The sequence below is a fragment of the Ochotona princeps genome, chromosome 12 (assembly GCF_030435755.1).
Source record: "Ochotona princeps isolate mOchPri1 chromosome 12, mOchPri1.hap1, whole genome shotgun sequence".
Taxonomy (NCBI): domain Eukaryota; kingdom Metazoa; phylum Chordata; class Mammalia; order Lagomorpha; family Ochotonidae; genus Ochotona; species Ochotona princeps.
The window spans coordinates 59,644,830-59,665,163 of record NC_080843.1 but is presented as its reverse complement, the minus strand read 5'-3'; the positions used below and the strand labels follow the sequence as shown (position 1 = coordinate 59,665,163).

Genomic DNA, 20,334 nt, shown 5'->3' with positions numbered 1-20,334 from the left:
GTTGAGTCCCATCATGCCTCCTCCCCCCAGGGAGCCTGCCTCATCACTCCACCCTCTCCCCGCAGGTGGCCCTGCCCTGGCCAGCCAGGAATGTCAGAAGGCCTTTGATTATACAACACTGTCCCTGCTGCTGGCCCTTCCTGGTAATTCGCAGGGCTCACTTCAGACTTCCCTTCCTGGCAGCCTTTCCCAACCCCTGCAGGATGTCCCCACCTTCCAGACCCCCTGGGACTCCCATCTGACCACAGCTTGTGCACTCTGGCCTGTCTGCGGTGAGCCCCTGAGCCGTGTGGGAGCTGCCTGGTTATGTTCAGTTTCCTGGCCTCTGGCGTAGTACTTGGCACATACCGACTGTCTCTTGCTGTGGAAAAAACATCGGGATTAATTGTCATCGTGACAGTAGCTGCTGACCTCTTGGAACACACGGTCTGCCCTAGATCCTGTGATCAGAGCATCTCACATAGTAAGCCTTTTAATTCTTAGTCACCACACAGGCTGCTCCTGTCATCAGCCAGGAGTGGAGTGACAGGTGCTCCACTTCCTAGTTTAGCCAGAGTGCCCCAGGGCTACTGAAACTGCTTCCCACCCCTCCACCCCCCCATCCCCCCACCCCTGTCTGCAAGTGTGCGGATGGTGGATTTACCTTCACAGAAAGGCTGGCTGTCCCTGCCTGCAATAGCCAGGACCCAGGAACTCCAAGTATCCCACTTGAGTGGCAGGGACCTAAGTACTTGAAACATGTATTGCCACCTCCCAGGGTATGAGTTAGTAGGAAGCTGGAGTTGGCTATGAAGCTGGAACTCAGGCACTGCAGTGTGTGACGTTGGCATCCCAGGCGGTGGTCTAACGCACTGTGCCGTATGTAATGCCTGCTCTTGGAGGGTTTTCTGAACTGCCGACCCTCAGGCCTGGCTGTGTTGGGCACCTGGTTGTGGTTGTTGGAGATAGCCATCAGCTTGTTATTTCACCTTCTCAGTGTTCTTGCTCTCCTCATTTGTTTGCACCGTTTCACCTTCATTTCCATAAAGCTTGGATTTTGCCTGTAGGAATCCTGCAAATGAATTATTATTTTAAGATTGGATTTATTAGTCGTGTAGAATATTCTATGCCTTGAAAACACATTTGATTCTTTAATGATTTCCTTTGTTTGATTTAAATTATGGAAAACTAAAGATGAAACCAACTGACACTTAAAAATATGCATCTGATGGAGATCTCTTGTGACTGAGAGTAGCTGGTGCATTTCTTAGATATTACATAATTGAAATCTATCATGGGAGAAAGAAATTTTTAATTTCATAGCAGAGTGATGGCGAGAAAATGAGGGCTTTTTTTTGTAAGGGATATTTTAACTCTAGATCTGTGTATTTTTGGACAGAACTGGGATGTAGTTTAAATCTTGTCTGAATAAAGAATGATGTCTTGATGATGACAAGCAGGATTTGGGAAATTCATGTGCTTGTTGGTGATGTCTTCCTTTTCTGTGATTCCTACTTGAAACCGTTGCATTGTCAAATACAATTTGCTGCTTACTTTGATAGAGGTGACAAGTTTGTCATTTTGAGAATCAGTACCAAATAAAGACACCTTTCCTTCCCTGTGGTCTACAGGCTCAGGGCCAGGGGCCTGTCGGGTTGACGTGTAGACAGTGGCCATACAGAAGAGTGAGGTGAAAGTCTACCCTGGTTACTAGGTGTTGTCTCTGAAACCATTAAAAAGAGAAAAATCACGGTGCTTCCTGGAAGAGGCAGTTCTAAGCTGGAGATCCTTGTGTGCGTTAGGGATAGAGAGCAATTGGGGCAGGAAGTGTTGGTGGGTTCTTCCCCCAGCTTAGTATAGAGATAAAGGCAGGGAACAAGCACACACACAACAGAATCCTCATGTGCGGCAAAGCGGTAGGAAGGCCGCTGGGGAGGTAGGACAGTGGAGTCTCTGATGGGGCTGGCTTAGGGAAACGGCTTGGGCTTTTTAAGAGTTGCTTCTCGCTCTCTCTCTGCCTTCGCCTTGGCAACTCTAGAGTCTGGCTTTGCACAGCTAGCCCACCTCGTAGGTGCAGGCAGTGAACTGTGAAATGGGGTCCAACAAATGGGCACTGGTCCTGGGCCCAGCTTCAGAAAGATGGATTTTAAAATTGTTTATTCATTTGAAAGACAGAGTTACACAGAGACAAGGATAGACAGAGAAGGGGAGAGAGAGCTTTCATCTTTTGGTCCACTCCCCAGATGGCAGCAATGGCCAGAGCTGGGCCAAGAGAAAGTCAGGAGGCACGCGCTCTGTCCAGGTCTCCAGTGAGGGTAGTGGGAGCCCAAGCCTTTTGCTACTTTCCTAGGCACGTTAGCAGGAAGATGATCACAAGTGGAGCAGCTGGGGGCCTGGCACGATAGCATAATGGTTAAGGTCCTCACCTTGAACGCCCCGGGATCCCATATGGGCACTGGTTCTAATCCTGGCAACTCCACTTCCCATTCAGCTCCCAGCAAGGACAGCCCAAAGCCGTCCTTCCTTTCTGTCTCTCCTCCTCTCTGTACATCTGCCTTTCCAATAAAATAAATAAATCTTAAAAAAAACCCAAAAACAAATGGAGCAGCTGAAACTCAAGCTGGCATTCATGTGGGATGCCGGTGTCAGATTGTGGTCTTAGGCACTGTACCACTGCACCAGCCCCAAAGGAAGATGGGCTTCTAAATCAAGGTCTTGTATGAACTTGGCTACAATTTTCAATCCCACAAGTTCTCAGTATGTTGAGTATGCACATCTGTGGTGCTAAGTGATGTTAACACACTGTGTCCTCCTTGTTTGATGTTTATTAAATAATTCTATTTGGTCGAACTTTAAATGTACACAGTAGCTGGAAGGTAAGTCAAAACTGAGACAGGACACAGGATTGGTATTTAAATGACATCTGAGATTAAATGTTCCTCTCCCCTGTTTTTTTTTTAAAGAAAGATTTATTTTTGTTGGGAAGTTAAATATACAGAGAGCAGGAGAGACAGAGAGGAAGATCTTCCGTCCGATGATTCACTCCCCAAGTGACTGCAATGGCTGGAGCTGAGTTGATCTGAAGCCAGGAGTCAGGAGTCTCTTCCAAGTCTCCCACGCGGGTGCAGGGTCCCACAGCTTTGGGCTGTCCTCAACTGCTTTCCCAGACCACAAACAGGGAACCGGATGGGAAGTGGGGCTGCCAGGATTAGAATCACCACCCATATGGGATCCTGGCACATGCAAGGTGGGGACTTTAACTGCTAGGCTACCACACCAGGCTCAAATGTCCCCTTTCTTAGAGTTTGATGAGCAACTGGGCTTTGCTTTCCCGTGTGTGTGTATGTGTGTGTGTACACCAGGGTCTGTGCTGGACTAGAAGACACTAAACTCCTGCCTGCAGCTGGCTTGGTGTGCCCAGTGAGATGACTAGAAGGCCCTTGAGTGACTGTAGGCTGTAGTAAAGGCTTGCAGTCATTCATTAAGTATTGGTTGAGCTCTTGTTCTATGAGAGAACTTCAGAGCATTCTTGACAAAATGGAATTGAAAGGCAAGTATTTTGGTGCAAAGGAATATTGGAATTTGTGTAGAATATTTATTTTGTTTTATTTTTTTGACGATGTTTAATTACATAGTTGATTAAGGTAGGAAGGGTCAAGAGTTAGGGGAAAGTGGGTGAGACCATTGTTTCCACATTTTCTTTTTTCCTTTCCCTGTATCTAGGGGGTAGATAAAGGGAGAAGCTGCACCCAGCCTCCCAATCACCGCAGTACTGGGGATGGGGGACAGCCACCCCATGTCATCCCAGTGTCCCTGGGGTGGAGCATGCTCTGAGGGTTCTGCTCAGGTGGTTTTGATAGTTTGATAGCTCTGAAATGCTGTCAGTCTCGCTGACCCAAGGATGAGGAAATCCTTCCAAGGTCCATTGGCTGACATATTCTACCTTAGAGTTTCTGCTCACCCAGATATTTGCTGCCAATGCTTGGCTGGGGCAGTTGACCAATTTGTTCTGCTCTGCTTCCTTCTTCCTCTGCCATGAAACCAGATGGCCTCTGCAGACTCCAGAGGACTGCTATACCTTCCATGTGCATCTGGGTGTGCTGTCCACTGCTCCGTCTAAGCCACTGAGGAGGCCCAGCTCTGAAACTTGCACTGCACATTCAAACCACAGCTCCTGCGATTCTCCGCATGGCTGGAGTTCTGAGTCCAGTGGTTTAGTTGGGTGGATCCCCAAAGACCTTGTATGAAATGATCCCAGACCTGACTCTTGAGTATGCTTGCCAGTACAGGGTCTGGCTCTGTCAGTCACCCAAGTCAACACACTAGTCAACACACACACCCATGGCACACACTAGTAGTTACAATTGCTGGGTCAGTTCTGGCTCCTTACTGTCTCTTAGTAAACCAGTGGGTGCTGTGGCCCAGCCCAACCCTGCTCACCACACACTCAGCTCTCACATACAGCCACAGGATCTGCAGCCTAGTCAGAGTAGCCCCCAATAACTCCCGCTAGACCCATTCCAAGCCCTGGTTTCTGTGCTTGCCAGCATGTGCAGCAGACTGGTTCCATCTGTCCCACCTCCCATTCAGCTCTGGTACACATTGATGGGTGTTAAAACCTAGCTCAGTCCAACCAAACCCACTATCCACCCCACATTCATTATGGCAGGTGCCACCACCTGGCTAGCCAGGCCCGCTCCCAGCCTTGGTTCTCATCCTTACCAGTGGGAGTTTCAATCCATCAGAGAGATGCCCACGATTTCTCTACTGGACCCACTCCCAGTCCTGGATCTTATATTCTTTAGATAGTTCTTCAGTCTGGCTTGACAGGATTTCCCCCCCAGCCTGCACTTTGGCTTATGCATGCACCAGTGGGTACAGTCATTTAGCCCAGCTGGCTCACGCGCAGGCCAGAGGATGTTGAAACCCTACCCGGCCTAGTCTGCCCTGCCTCACCTGCCACAATCCCAATTCTCACACTAGCCAGTGGGAGCAGTGGCCCAGCAGGGGAACCCCCTGCACTCCTCTACTGTGCTCATACCCCCCGTACACAACCCCCAGATCTCATGGGTGCTGGTGGGTGCTGTGGCCCAGTCTGGCATAGCCTGCCTCACCTCTGTGCTGTAGCCTGGCCCGCCCCAGCCTGTCCCCAGTTGCCTCTCATGCTGGTGGGTGCTGTAGCCTAGCCTAGCCTAGCCCAGCCAGCACCCAGTCCCAACCCTCAAGTAAACTGGCTGTTGTTGTGGCCCAACCCAGCTTGTCCTGCCCTCTTCCTGGTTCTTGGATCTGCACGTGGGTGCAGAATGTTTTCAATGTGTTTTGCATAAACCTTTTGAAGGACCCTGGGCTATGCTAACTGTCCTTGGTGTGGAGTGAACAGTACATAAAGCTGTATATTCTTGCCTTATGGAACTTAAGTGAAAATATCAGGTAAATAATGAACAAGCAAACATAGAATTTGGTCATTGGAGATGAATGCCCAGGAAAGCAGGGTGAGGCGGGTGTGGAGGTGAGCGTTTCCTCTTTCCTAGGAGGTGGTCCAGGGAGGTTTTAGGATATCTGTGGTTATCTCAGTTCCACACACAGTGGTTTATTTGACTTACATTTCAATTTCACCTTGCCTTTTGAAATGTCATTCTGGAAATGGAACCGATTAAGCCGTGTTAGTCATTTGCTTCTTAGTGTGTGTGTGTTGGATGATTTCATTTGAGCCAGCTAGGGGTCATGGGGAATATGAGGCAGAGACTGGCTTGGGTTGGAAGCGTGGGAAGGACAGAACAGTTCCAGTGGGTGCAGTTACCCCTGCTTCTGAGCAGGGTCTGCGCTGAAGCTCCGGTGGGCCTGGCAAGGACACCCCTTGCATGGTGATGCGGTACTGCCCTGTGGTGCCGCCTGCACCTTTTGATGCCCGCTTCCTGTATGGCATGATCCCTTTCTCGCCAGAATGCTAACTGGAGAAAATCAATGCCCTGCAGTGCCTTCCCCTAAGCCCTGCTGGAGAAATATACTAGGTTGCTAGGTTTTGTTCCCTAAACCTTTCTCACTGTTTCACTTCACATTTGCAAAGTCTGACTGCTGTGATGTTACTATTATTTGAGTTAATGTAGAGCCTGCATGTGTCTCTAGGGCTAACTGTCTGTTTACAGGCTGCAGACATGAAGTCGTGAATGGGGCATTTGTCCTGGCTGTCTCTTCAGCTCTTTTGCCCCTACTGTGCTGTGCTGTCCCACCTCCGTTGCCCTGGTGGGAGCTCTGCTAACTCTGCAGTCCCCTGTAGCAGACCTACACCTCACTAGGAACCCAACCTACACCTCACTAGGAACCTAACCTACACCTCACCAGGAGCCTGACCTACACCTCACTCGAAACCTGACCTACACCTCACCAGGAGCCTGACCTACACCTCACCAGGAGCCTGACCTACACCTCACCAGGAACCCTGCTGGCCTGCGGTGAAAGCTCTGGCCTTGACCCCTGAGAATGGGATTCATGCTTCTCCCTGTGGAGTCCCCCAAAGGACCAGAATCAGTTTTAAACAGAAGTTTTAATTTTTTTTTTTTTTGCTTGGAAGCCCAAGCATGCATGCCTCACATCGGGAAATGGTTTTAGGCCAGAACTGAAGAAAAGCCAGCAACACCTGCTTGCAGCTGTGTTGGAACCTAAGTACAGAATCTTGTGGAAGTATTGCTGTTTTCTCCTGCTTTGTGAGACTGAACTAAATTGCTGGTTTTCATAAACAATTGTTCCTTTCTTTTTCCTTCCAGCTTTCTGTTTGGTTTCTGATGATACAAGGAAAGAAGTCCAGCCGACTCAGGTATTGACTCTGACAATCTGATTTACTGTTCTTCTCTGAGATTCTATGTGTTTTCATTAATGGGCTCTGTAACAATTTTATCGTGCAGTAGGTAGCATATTTCTTGTGTGGAGTCACATTGCTCGACATAGAATTGAAGCTATACTAGCAGCGTTTAGGTAGATTAATTTCTTTCTTTCTTTTTCAATTTTATTTTTGAAATTTATCATATAATTCTGTATAGTCTGGGATTCCGCCCCCTGTTGATTTTTCCCACGCTGTCACACTCTTCATAAGGAGTTACAGTTCTATCAGTGTGCCCCGACAATAGTGGTACAGACAATGGTCAGTCCATTATCCCATTGTCTAGATATGTCCAACACTTTGGTGGGAGTCCGTCTTTTGTTTGGAAGCAGAGATGCATGTTGCATTGTGTCTTGGCTTCTGGATATGGTAGTCTTCATTACTCTACCACTATACATTCCAATTTGCATAATGGGTTCCTTATATTAGAGAAAACATATGGTATTTCTCTTTGGGATTGACTTATTTCACTGAACATAATGGTCCCTAGTTGGGACCATCTAGTTGCAAATTGTAGAATTTCATTCTTTTTAATGGCTGAATAGTATTCTGTGGAGTAGATGTACCACAATTTCTTTAGCCACTCCTCTTTGGATGGACATCTGGGTTGCTTCTATGTCTTTGTTGTTGTAGATTGTGCTGCTGCAAATATAGGATTACGGATCCCCTTTTCACATGCAGTTTTAATTTCTTTGGGATATATTCCTAGGAGTAGGATAGCTGAATTGTATGGTAGGTTTATTTGTAATTCTCTATGCACTCTCCATACTGATTTCCATAGTGGTTTTACTAGTCTGCACTCCCACCAGCATTGAAGTAGGGTACCTTTCTCCCCACATCCATGCCAGCAGGTGTTGTTATTTGAGTTCTGAATAGAGGATAGTCTCATTGGAGTTAGGTGGTACCTCAATGTGGTTATCATTTGTATCTCCCTAAAGGCTAGGGAGCCAGAACATCTCTTTTCATATGTCTGTTAGCCATTTGGATCTGTTCTTTTGAGAAATGTCTGTTCATTTCCGTTGTCCACTTTTCTTTACAGGGTTGTTTGTTTTACTTTGCCTGGGTTTCTGAAGCTCTTTGTAAATCCTGGATATTAGTCCCCTATCACTTATGTAGGGTGCAACAATTTTCTCCCATTCTGTTGGTTGCTTTTTCACTGTGTTGATTTTTCCTTTGCTGTACAGAGCCTTTTTAGTTTGATGTAGTCAGATTTGTTCATTTTGGCTTTGACTGCCTATGCTTTTGGCATCTTTTCTAAGAAGTCATTTCCCGTTCCTATTCCTTGGACAGTGCTTCCAATGTTTTCCTTTAATAGTTTGATGAGTCCTGGGTATAGATTTAGGTGTGTGATCCATTTAGAGCTGATTTTTGTATAATGTGACAGGTGTGGATCTTGCTGCTTAATTCTGCAAGCTGCTGCCTAGCTGTCCCAACAGCATTTGTTGAATAGACCAGGATTTTTCTCTGAATTATTTTCAGGTTTTTTTTTTTTTTTCCAAAGATTAGTTGTCTTGTATGTGTGGGCTTCGTTCTGGTGTTTCAGTTCTGTTTCATTGATCTTATTCTCTGTTTCTGTACCAGTACCAGACTGTTTTGATGACCACTGCTTTGTGGTATATCTTGAGGTCTGGAATTGTGATTTTTCTAGCTTGATTTTTATTTTTCAGGATAGCTTTGGCTATTCGTGATCTCTTGTGTTTCCAGGTGATTTTTTGTATCATCTTTTCTATTTCTGAGAGGAATGTTGTTGGAGTTTTGATTGGGATTGCATTGAACCTGGGTATTATTTTCGATAATATGGCCTTTTTGTTGATGTTGATCCTGCCCAATCCAGGAACATGGTAAGTTTCTCCATTCTTCAATATCTTCTATTGTCTTTTTAAATATTTTATAATTTTCATCATAGAGGTCTTTTACATATTTAGTTAGCTTAATTCCTAGGTATTTAAATTCTTCTCCACTATTTTAAAAGGGACTGTACTTACAATTTCTTTCGCAGCCATGGAATTATTTCTGTACACTAGTGGCATCGATCTGTGTTCATTAATTTTGTGTCCTGCTACCCTATCAAAGTCTCTTATGAGCTCTAGTAGTGTCTTGACTGAGTTTTTTGGTTCTCCTATGTAGAGAATCATGTCATCTGCAAATAGAGATAATTTCAATTGCCTGATTCCAATTTGAATTGCTTTAATTCCTTTTTCTTGCCTAATACCACTGGCAAGGACTTCCAATATTGTATTGAAGAGTAATGATGATAGTGGACATCGTTGTCTAGTTCCAGATTTTAGTGGAAAGGCTTCCAGTCTTTTACCATTAAGAATGATACTCTGCTAGCTCTGTCTTCAGACCAGAGAGGGTATACCTAAGAAGCCGTTGAACTTGACTGGACAATAAGATGCTGGACTCTGTGTTTGGTATACGCTTGCAATGGGGGAATCTCAACTGAACTTGAGCTGTGGTTATGCAACAAGGTGGAGGAATCCACCATGGTGGGAGGGTTTGGGGAGGGGTGGGAGAACCCAAGTATCTATGTAACTGTGTCACATAATACAATGTAATTAATGAAGTTAAATAATAAATAATTAAAAATATATATAAAAAAATAATATATAAAAAAAAAGAATGATTCTGGCATTAGGTCTTTAGTCAATTGCTTTGATTGTGTTGTAGAATGTTCCTTCTATGCCATGCCTATCTTGCTTAGGGTTTTCAGCATGAAGTGGTGTTGGCTTTTATCAAATGCTTTCTCTGCATCCATTGAGATGATCATATGGTTTTTATTTTTAATTTTATTAATGTGATGTATCACATCTACTGATTTGCGAATGTTGAACCATCCCTGCCTGCCTAGGATGAATCCCACCTGGTCTGGGTGAATGATCTGCCTGATGTACTGTTGGATCCTGTTCGCTAGTATTTTATTGAGGGTCTTTGCGTCTATGTTCATTAAGAATATTGGTCTTCACGGGGAAATGAAGTGCCTTCGGAGACCAAGAACTTTGAGGTCACCCACCCCCATTTGGATGTACCACATGGGATGGAAGAAGCCCAAATCCTGCCTTGCAGGATCCAAGGTCATTGGAACAACAACCAGGATCCCTGAGCGGTCCGCAGAAACAGAAGAACAGTAAACTTCCTTCAGGACTAGGGAGAGGAGCTTTCTCTGGTCCTTGCCTGATTCCAATTTTGGGTCCCCACCCCCTCTCGTAATAACCATCAGGAGCACTCCAGAAACTCCTCAAAACAAACAAACAAACAAAACTAGAATAGATAGAACAACAAGGAAAGCTTAGAACCAGACAGGAAACGGTCAGCGGGGATGCACTTATACCTCACTGGGTGGGACACAAAGATTAGTTACTCCTCACTGGGGTATGGAAGATTTCTCTGCACAGCCCTCCTAAACATGCTCACCTAAACTGTTGACATATATCCTGTTAGAATTATAGAGTTAGACCACCTGAAAAACATCCAGGCTCAGCGAAAACATGCTTCAATGCTATAAACTGCTAAATACTAACATTAAAATAGGCATGAGACAGCTGAATAGCAATCTAAGCCATTTTAAGGTGTATAGAACACGGTTGGAATGTAAACCAAAATTGAAATGTCTATGAAGAAGTCACAGGTGTGGTTGAGAACCTGCATTTTCCTATTAACATATTGGCTAATCAATACCATGTCAATTAATGCCACAATGTTGTAAATGGTTGGAAATATTATGTTGGGGCTTTTAACTGATTGGGATGATACTCTGCCGGCTCTACCTTCAGACCAGAGATGGTCTCACTAAGAAACCATTGAACTTACCAGGACAATAAGATGCTGGACTTTATGCTTGGTAAAACCTCCAATGAAAGAATGTCAACTGAATTTGAACTATGGAAATGCAACAAGGTGGAGTAATCCGCCGTGGGGGGAGGGTTTGGGGAGGGGCGGGGGGAATCCCAGTGCATAAAAAATGTATCACATAATGCCATGTAATTAATTTAAAAAAATGAAATGCAATAAAAATATGTTTAAAAAAAAAAGAATATCGGTCTTTAGTTCTCTTTTTCTGTTGTTTCTCTATCTGGCTTTGGTATAAAGGTGATATTGGCTTCATAGAACGAGTTTGGAAGAATTGCCTCTGTTTCTCTTGCTTGGAAAAGCTTGTATAAGATGAGGGGTAGGTTCCTCCTGAAATGTTTTGTAGAATTCAATGGTTACTAATGGTTATTAATTGCTTCATGATTCAATTTTGGTGGATTGTATGTGTCCAAAAATCTATCCATCTCTTCTATGTCTTCTGTGTATGTCTGAGGTATCTGTTGGTATCTGTTGATATGTTTCCTTTCTCATGGTATGATTTTGATTTTTAAAAATTTTAAAAATTTGCTGAGACTTGTTTTGTGGCCTATAACATGGTCAATTCTGGAGAAGGTTCCATGCACTGATAAAAAAAAAGTGTATTCTCTATTTGTAGGATGTAAGGTTTGGTAGATATCAACTAAGTCCATGTGCTCTAGAGTTTTGGTGAGTTCTGTTGTTTCTTTGCTGAGTTTCTGTTTTTTTTTTTTTTCTTACTTTGTCCATTGATTTTTTTAAAATTTTTATTGTAAAGGCAGGTGTACAAAGAGGAGGAGAGACAGAGAGGAAGATCTTCCGTCCAATGATCCACTTCCCAAGTGGCTGCAACAGCTGGTGCTGTGCCGATCTGAAGTGGGGAGCCAGGAACTTCTTTCTGGGTCTCCTACATGGGTGCAGGGTCCCAGTGCCCTGGGCCGTCCTTGACTGCTCTCCTAGGCCACAAGCAGAGAGCCTGATGGGAAGTGGAGCGGCCGGGATTAGAACCGGCGCTCATATGGGATCCTGGTGCGTTCAAGGCAAGGACCTTAACTACTACACTATGGTGCCCGGCCCTGTCCATTGATGTTTTGATGTTAATGGGGTATTAAGGTCCTCCACTGTGGTTGTATTGGAGTCTGTTTCTCCCTTTAAGTCCATTAATGTTTGTTTCATGTAGCTAGATGCCTTGGCATTTGTTGCATATATATTTATTATGGTGATCTCTTCTTGCTGAATGGATCCCTTGATCATTATACGGTATCCTTCTTCATCTCAATGTTTTTCACATCGATGTCTGTATCATCTGATACAAGATTGACTATCCCTGCATGTTTTTCCTTAGAATATCTTTTTCCATCCTTTCACTTTCAATTTCCTCTGATCTTTGTTGGTGAGATGTGTCTCTTGTAAGCAACAGATAGATGGATTTTGATTTTTGGTCCAGTCCTCATAATATGGCATTTGTTGATGAATTTAAGCCATTTACATTCAATGTTAATATGGATAGGTGGCAGTTTGGTTCTGTTATTTTAGTAATGTGTTGTTCTTTGGTTGAGTCTTCTGTTAGCCTTTTAGTGGGATGTTCTCCACATATGTCTTTGGCTTTGGTAGCTGCTATTCCTTTTCTCTTTCACGAGAACATCTTTGAGTGCTAGTTGTAGGGCAGGTTTGGAGGAAATGAATTCTTAGAGTTTTTCTTCATAGTGGAAGAATTTTATTTCATTTTCAAAGACCAAGGAGAACTTTGCAGGTTATGTTATTCTGGACTGAAAATTGTTTTCCCTTTTAGAGTCTGGAATATGTCACTCCATTCTCTCCTGGCCTGTAGTGTTTCCTATGAGAGGTCAGCTGTGAGTTTGATTGGGGTTCTTCTAGAGGTCACTTGATTTTTCTCTCATGCACATTTAAGGATTTTTTCCTTATGTTCAACTGAGGAGAGCTTGATTATCATGTGTCTTGGTGAAGGGTGCTTTTTGTCAGCCCTGTGGGGAGTCTGTCCCCCTCCTGGATGTTGTTTTCTAATTCTTTCTCTAGATTATGGAAGTTTTTGTGTATTATTTCATTGAATACTCCTTTAATCCCAGTTACTGTTACTGCGCCTTCTGGAATTCTCATAATTCTTATGTTGGGCCTTTTAATTGTGTCTTTTAATTCGTGGATACTTGTTTTAGGTTGGCCTAGCTCTGCTTCCAGCTATTTGTTTGTTTCTTTTTTTTTTTTAATTATTTATTATTTAACTTTATTAATTACATTGTATTATGTGACACAGTTACATAGATACTTGGGTTCTCCCACTATTTGTTTGTTTCCCCCTCACGACACGAAATATCTTCCAATTCTGATATTCTTTCTTCTGCTTAATTCATTCTATTTTGAACTCTCCACTGTATTTTTAATTTGCTTCACTGTATTCTTAACTTTTGAAATGTAAGCTTTCATTTCATTCATTTCCACTGTAATAAATTCTTTAAATTTTTTGGACTTTTTAGAAAAGATTTATTTATTTTTATTGGAAAGGCAGATATACAGAGAGAAGGAGAGACAGAGAGGAAGATCTTCCATCCATTAATTCACTCCCCAAGCAGCCGGCTGGAGCTGAGCTAATCCGAAGCCAGGAGCCAGGAGCTTCTTCCAGGTCTCCCACACGGGTGCAGGGTCCCAAGTCCTTGGGCCGTCCTCGACTGCTTTCCCAGGCCACAAGCAGGGAGCTGGATGGGAAGCAGGGCTGCCAGGATTAGAACCGGTAGCCATATGGGATCCCTGCACGTTCAAGGTGAGAACTGCAGACACTACGCTATCGTGCCGGGCCCTGAACTCTTGTATTATATGCTTCTCATTGTTGGTCAGAAGCTTTGTAATAAGTTTTCTGACTTCTGTGTCCTGCATTTTTTCAATGTCTTTCTCAGTTAACTCTGTTAGAGGCTTTTGTTCCTTTACTGGGAGTCTTCGGTAACATTCCTTGTGCCTTTGTCTCTTTTAACTTTTGACATTGCAATCCTGTTTGGCGGATTCTTCTCTTTCGTGCATATTTCTTTTTTTTTATTAATTATTTTGCATTATGTGACAGTTTCACAGGCTGTGGGAATCCCCCCACCCCTCCCCACGCCCCTCCTCCCTGGTGGATTCCTCCACTTTGATGCAGTATTACAGTTCAAATTCAATCAAGATTCTTTCCTTGCAAACGTATACCAAGCATAGAGTCCAGCTACTTATTGTCCAGATGGGTTGAACAGTTTCTTGGGAAGACCATTTCTGGTCCGAAGGTAGAGCTGGTAGAATATCATCCCAGTCAATTAAGAGTCCCAATATAACATCAATAGCAATTTCGTGCATATTTCTAAGATGTATTACATACAGCTCTACAAGTCAGTTTTTATGTTCTGTGTCCTGGGTTAGGAAGACGCCAACTGTCCCAGATAACTGGTTTATTGGTGGTGCTGACCTTGTCTAAACATACGATGACGCCCGGCAGGGCACTGCTGGAGAGCGGGGGCTGTTGGCTTTCTGATCCGGGGACCACACAGATCCTGCAGGACCCGAAGCTGGCACTTTCCTCCCCGTGGTATCAGCCAGGTGTGACTAGCTGGAAACACACCCACTCTGGCGTTTGATCCCTGTGCTGTTAGCTCCGACCCACCACCAGTCCGCCGCATGGAGTACGCAGCTCCCTTTCTGTTTGTTGCTGGGCCAAAGTATTTGGCAGGATTGTATTTGGCCAGTCCCATCCTGCCTTCACCTCCCGAGCTCCCCGTGAACCCAAGCTCCCGCCTGGCTGGTGGGATTAGCAAGGGCTGATATCACAGCTCACCAGTGGCTGGTGGGTTTTCTGTTCCCTGTAACACCACTCTGCCATAGTTGCCTCTTCCCTGTGTCCAGGGGTTCTCCAGGTACCTCCCTGTTGACTTCCTGACCCCTGTCTTTTTCTGTAATCTGCTGTCTGTTATTTACCGTAATGATTCTCTGTCATCTCAAACATGTCTGTACCCTTTGCCCTTTTTCTTTTTTGCAAAAATCCTTTAATAGTTAAAACAGAGCCACTAGATGTTTTAGTAATTGTAAAAAAAGAGGATATTTTGACACTGCAAAAGGTATTTTAGAAGTTTTGTTTGGTTATCTGAGTTTTCTACTTTCTTATCATTTATTAATACTGAGCTTTATTATTATTACTATCATTATTTGTTCTTGTGAAAGAATTTATTGTCATGGAAGTTGCAAGAATTTGATGACCATTGCTTGGCAGGCAGTGCTGTGTGGCAGTGGTGCTAGGGCCGGGCAGGAGACCCTGCGGGTGGCTGTGCCGCTGGACTGCCTGCAGGCGAGAGAGGAGTTTTGACTTTTGGGAACGGCAGAGCGGGGGCAGAGCTGATCCACGTGTCAGAGACACTTCTGTTCGATCCCTGGATGTGCTTAAGAGCCTCATCTACATTTTTACTATGTGGGCTCTGCACTGGATATATTTAGCATGAGACAGAAATAATATCTTAAATAGTTATTGTTTTCCATATTAGTGAAGGCTGTTGAGTCATCTTATGACTGATAATGCATTTTTGAAGAGACTGTTTCTTTTATCAACAGTGAATGTATCTTTACTTATACTGTAGGATTCTGCCTCAGGGGAAGTAATAATAATAATTTCTTGTGATATGGAGACTGTTTATGATTCAGAGTACTTTTATTTCATTGGGTCTTCTTGAGGATCCTGCTATTGCCAGGCAAAGCCAGAAGGCCCAGTTACAGCTGAGGACACGTAGTCCCTTAAAAGTAAAGTGATTTGCCAACAGCACATGATCATTAAAAAGGTGAAGATAGAAATCAAATCTTCTGGATTTTTGATTTTTTAAAATTTATTTTAAAAAAGATTTTTAATTTTTATTGCAAAGTCAGATGTACAGAGAGGAGGAGAGACAGATCTTCCATCTAATAATTCATTCCCCAAGTGACCGCAATGGCCAAAGCTAAGCCAATCTGAAGCCAGGAGCCAGGAACTTCCTCCAGGTCCCCCACACAGGTGCAGGATCACAAAGCCCTGGGCCATCTCTAACTGCTTTTCCAGGCCACAGGCAGGGAGCTGCATGGGAAGCTGGGGATGAGGGAGGGGGAGAGCAGGACCAGAACCAGCACCCATATGGAACCTGGCGCATTCAAGGCAAGGACCTTAGTTGCTAAGCTACTATGCTGGGCCCAAGATTTATTTTATTTTGATTGGAAAGTCCGATATATGATATACAGAGAGGAACAGAGACAGAGAGGAAGATCTTCCATCAGATGATTCACTCTCTAAGTGACTGCAATGGGCTGGTGCTGCACCGATCCAAAGCCAGGAACCAGGAACCTCTTCTAGGTCTCCCATGCAGGTGTGAGTCCCAAGGCTTTGGGCCATCCTCAACTGCTTTCCCAGGCCACAAGTATGGAGCTGTGATTGGGTGAAAATGGTGTTTCCTCCTTTATAGCATATTTCTCATCCGAGCCTTTTGAGTATGTTGCTTATTCTTCTTATGAAGGCCTTAGCAACTAAGCATTCTCTATTTGGATAGAAAGTGTTCACATCCATTGTGGTGTAAAAAAATAGAGCGTGTGTGTAAGGGTGGCGTGAGTTGGTCTTCACTGGCTGGGGCAGGTGTGTTAGTCACAGAGCTCTCCTCTGTCTGAATAGCCATTCCCCTGAATTGTAGAACCTTGACAGTGAACATGTTTTGATAAATATTGATGGCTGGTGTAAGAAGCCTGTGGCAGCAGAGATAATAAAACAAACCATGTGTTTCTTTCTTAGGAAGAACTAAGGCTTTTCACAAGGGAAGCCGGAGACAGGATTTTAAATGTTCTGTCAGTTTGTTCATTTAGGCTAATTTTCTTCCTCAAAGGGGAAATTACTCACAAACGTTTTGGTTCCATTTCAATTCACCTAATTCAACAGTTGCTTGGATGTTTTATTTTTACAGTTTACAAATTGAGCCATTTGAAAGAGCTAATCATTTTCTAGCTCCGGTATCGGCCTGATTTACAGCACTAAGTAACTAATGTGGAATTTTGGTTGCTTTTCCTGGACTTCCCAGAGATGGCTGGTAGAAAGTCTAGTTGGTGTTCCAGTTTATGTAGATAATGTAGAGCAGAACTAGTGAGTTCTGGGTATTTATCGTTTACTTTCTTAAGATTTATTTTATTGGGGGCAGGCATTGAGCCTCTGCCTCTACAGTGCCAGCATCCCACGTGAGCTCTGATTTGAATTCCTACTATTCTGTTCCTGATCCGGCTCCCTATTGGTATGTCTGGGAAAGCAGCAAATGACCCAAGTGCTTGGGCCCGTTCCACCCATGAGGGATACCTGGATGGCGTTTCTGGCGTTGGCCTGGCCCAGCCCTGACTGTTGGAGCTGTTGGTAATAATGAGCTAGTAAATTGAAGATAACTCCCTCACCCATAACTGCCTTTCACATTGGAAAAAATATTATTCCTGTGAAAGACACAAAAAGAACAAACATGAGAGTGACAGCAAGAGCTAGAGAGCGGTGTTCTTACTGTTGGTCTGCTCCTCAAATGACTGAAACAGCTTGGACTGGTCACACCAAAGCCAGGGGCCACCAATGCCACCCTGATTTCCCAGGTTGATGACCGGGACCCAGGAACATGGGCCATCTTCCACTGCCTTCTCAACTACTCTAGCAGGGTTCTGGATTAAAAGCAGAATATCTTGGGGGCTAGCATGGTGGAGTGTCATGGTTGGTCCTCTGCTTGTGGCTCCTATATCCCGTGTGGGGTGCTTGTTTGAATCCCAGCTGCTCTACTTCCAATCCAGCTCTCTGCTTGTGGTCTGGGAAAGCAGCAGGGGCTGACCTTGTCCCCTGCACCCATATGGGAGACCTTGAGAAGGCTCCTGGCTCCAAGCTTCAGACTGACTCAGATCTGGCCCTTGTGACCACTTAAAAAGTGAACCAGAAAATGGAAGGTCTCTCTGTGTGACTGTGCCCTTCAAATAAAAATAAATAATTCTTAACAATAACAACAACAACAGCAACAACAGAAATGCAGTATGGGGCCCAACGTGGTAGCCCAGCAGCTAAAGTCCTCACCTTGAACTCTCCAGGATCGCATATGGGCACCAGTTCTAATCCCAGCAGCCCCGCTTCCCATCTAGCTCCCTGCTTGTGGCCTGGGAGGGCAGTTGAGGACAGCCCAAAGCATTGGGATCCCGCACCCATATGGGAGACCCAGAAGAAGCTCCTGGCTCCTGGCTTCGGCTTGACTCAGCTCTGGCTATTGTGGCTGCTTGGGGAGTGAATTAATGGACAGATCTTCCTCTCTGTTTCTCCTCCTCTCTGTATAATTGACCTTGCAATAAAAAACCAAATCTTTCAAAAAATGTGGGGTATTTGGGACCCTAACCAGCATTCTGATGTGGGGTGACAGAGTCACAAGTATTGGCTTAGCCCTTTGTACTGCAGTGCTAGCCCTGTAGTTTTCATATTTAAACTTGCTGATAAAGGTGTTTTTTGTTGTACATACAATGGTACCTGAAAATGTTTGTAGAACCATTATTTAAAACATGATAAGTTTGAAATCCAGGCAAGATATTTTTTTCATAAGTGTCTCTGAACATTTAAAAAATTGTCTGTTGTTGTTGTATTGAAAGACAGACCAAGAGAGATCCTCCATCTAGTGGTTCACTCCCCAAGTGCCGACAGTAGCCAGGGCTGAGCCAGGGTGAAGCCAGGAGCCTGGAACTCAACCTGTGGCTCCTGCGCGGGTGGCAGGGGCACAAGTGCTTGACCTGCCTAGTTGCAGTGACAGGAATCTGGATCAGAATGTAATGGGAACTTAAATCTAGGCAGCGTTTCAGGTGGCAACTTAACTTGGATTTCTAGACATCTTTAAGGCCCTTATATATAGGAGTTTCATAATGTTTATACTTAAAGAAAGTTTAGTTGTGCTTCCCATGAACTTTGGAAGTACCCTAGTGTTACTTTTAGCTTACTCTCAAAGTATGTTCATGTTTAGGGATTGGTGCTGTGATGTGGTAGGCTAAACCGTTGCCTGTGTGCCTCACTGGCATTGGTTTGTGTCCTGGCTGCTTCAGCTCTGAGACAGCTCTCTGCTGGTGGCTTGGGAAAGCAGCAGAGGATGGCTCACATGCTGAAGGGCCCCTGCACCCATGTGAGTGTTGCTGGAGTGATTCAGCTCTGGCCATTGAGATCACTTGGGGAGTAAACTAGTGGATGGAAGATCTCTGTCTCTCATCTCTCTGTAGCTCTGCATTTCAATTTTTAAAATGTATATATATGTTTATGTCTGAAATGACTTGTCTTTTTGTGAAAAATGCCTCTGGAGGAGGAGTGGACATGTATTTTCACAAGATGTAGAGAAGGAATGTAGCAAAGGAGTCTGAAGATTTGGGTTTCCATCCCAGTTCCCTGGCTGGAAGACCTGCTGGACTGCAGGACAATCCTTTATCTTTCCCGACCCTCTGCTGTGTCATTTGAAAAAGCAGTGCAGGATTGAATCATCTCCAGTGCTAATTTTAGATGAAAACATTTTATTTTTCCCTGAGCTTCATCCGGCAGCCAAAGTTGGGCCTCCCAAGGATCAGGCAGCTTGGTCAAAGACAAGCAGTGATTAGTGGTGGGGATGGAGTGACAGGAGGGCATGCGACACAGAGCTCCCTCCTTCTGCTCATCCCGAGTAGGTTGCTCTTCTGGCCACCAGGAGCTTTAGGGTCTGCACAGGAAGTTCACACACATGGCCTTGGTTCAGCCCCTTGTGCGGAGTGGGTTGGGCTTTGTGCGCTTCAGCCCAGGGTTCTTTCCAGGGCCACGCATCGTCTCAGGACTAAGTGAAGTAGTGGTTCATTCTGTAACCCAGCACACCGGATGTGAGTGCGGGCTCCTCTCTCCTCAGTGGCATTTCTGAGTCGAGACAGCCTCATGCAGTGCCACTGTCTGTGTCCATTTTGTGACTAGTAACACACTGCCACAGACTGGATCAGTCACTACGAGAGTTCATTTTGGCTCAGGATTCTGGTCCAGAGTTGAGGGACCGCATCTGCCAGTGACAAAGTCAGTGCAGGGCATCAGATGTTCTCTAGTCTCTTGTGGTAAAGCCACTGCATTTCAGTCAGGGAGTTCGACTTTGGTGACATATCTAATCTTGATCAATCTTCCCAGGATCCTGCCTCTCAACCCCAGAGTGAGATGTTATTTCTACCCTTGTAACAGCTCACAATATGAATCAACTTTCAACAAATGAGTACCTGGGGGACACAGTCCATCCATGTCCAATCCATAGCGGCCACCCATGGTAGCCACTCTCTGGTGTTTAGCTCCCTTTGCACCTGTCTGTTATTGTCCCTTTAACATTCTTCAAAGGCATGTCTCCATGTCTTTATTGTGGTGTTTAAGCTGCACCAATTATCTTGGTAAAGCTCACTGCCACATTTTAAAAGACTTATTTATTTGAAAGGCATAGTTACAGAGAGGGAAACACACATGCACACGCATGGAGATCTTCCATCCACTGGTTCATTTTCCAGATGACCGCAGCAGTCAGGTCTTGGCCAGACTAAAGCCAGGAGCCAGGTTCCCCTTCCTGGTCCCCAGGATGGGTGTCAGGAGCTTGAGTACATGAACCATCTTCTCTGCCTTTCCCAGGCCATTATCAGGG

The 20,334-nt window shown here is 44.7% G+C and overlaps 1 protein-coding gene across 1 annotated transcript in view; it reads left to right on the top strand.

Annotated features, from left to right (window-relative positions):
- B3GLCT (beta 3-glucosyltransferase) overlaps positions 1-20,334 on the top strand; it is a 116,963-nt gene that overhangs the window by 8,593 nt on the left and 88,036 nt on the right. The window contains exon 2 of the mRNA XM_058670898.1: positions 6,744-6,793. Within this exon, the coding sequence (XP_058526881.1) occupies positions 6,744-6,793 (50 nt within the window). The remainder of the gene's footprint in view (positions 1-6,743; positions 6,794-20,334) is intronic.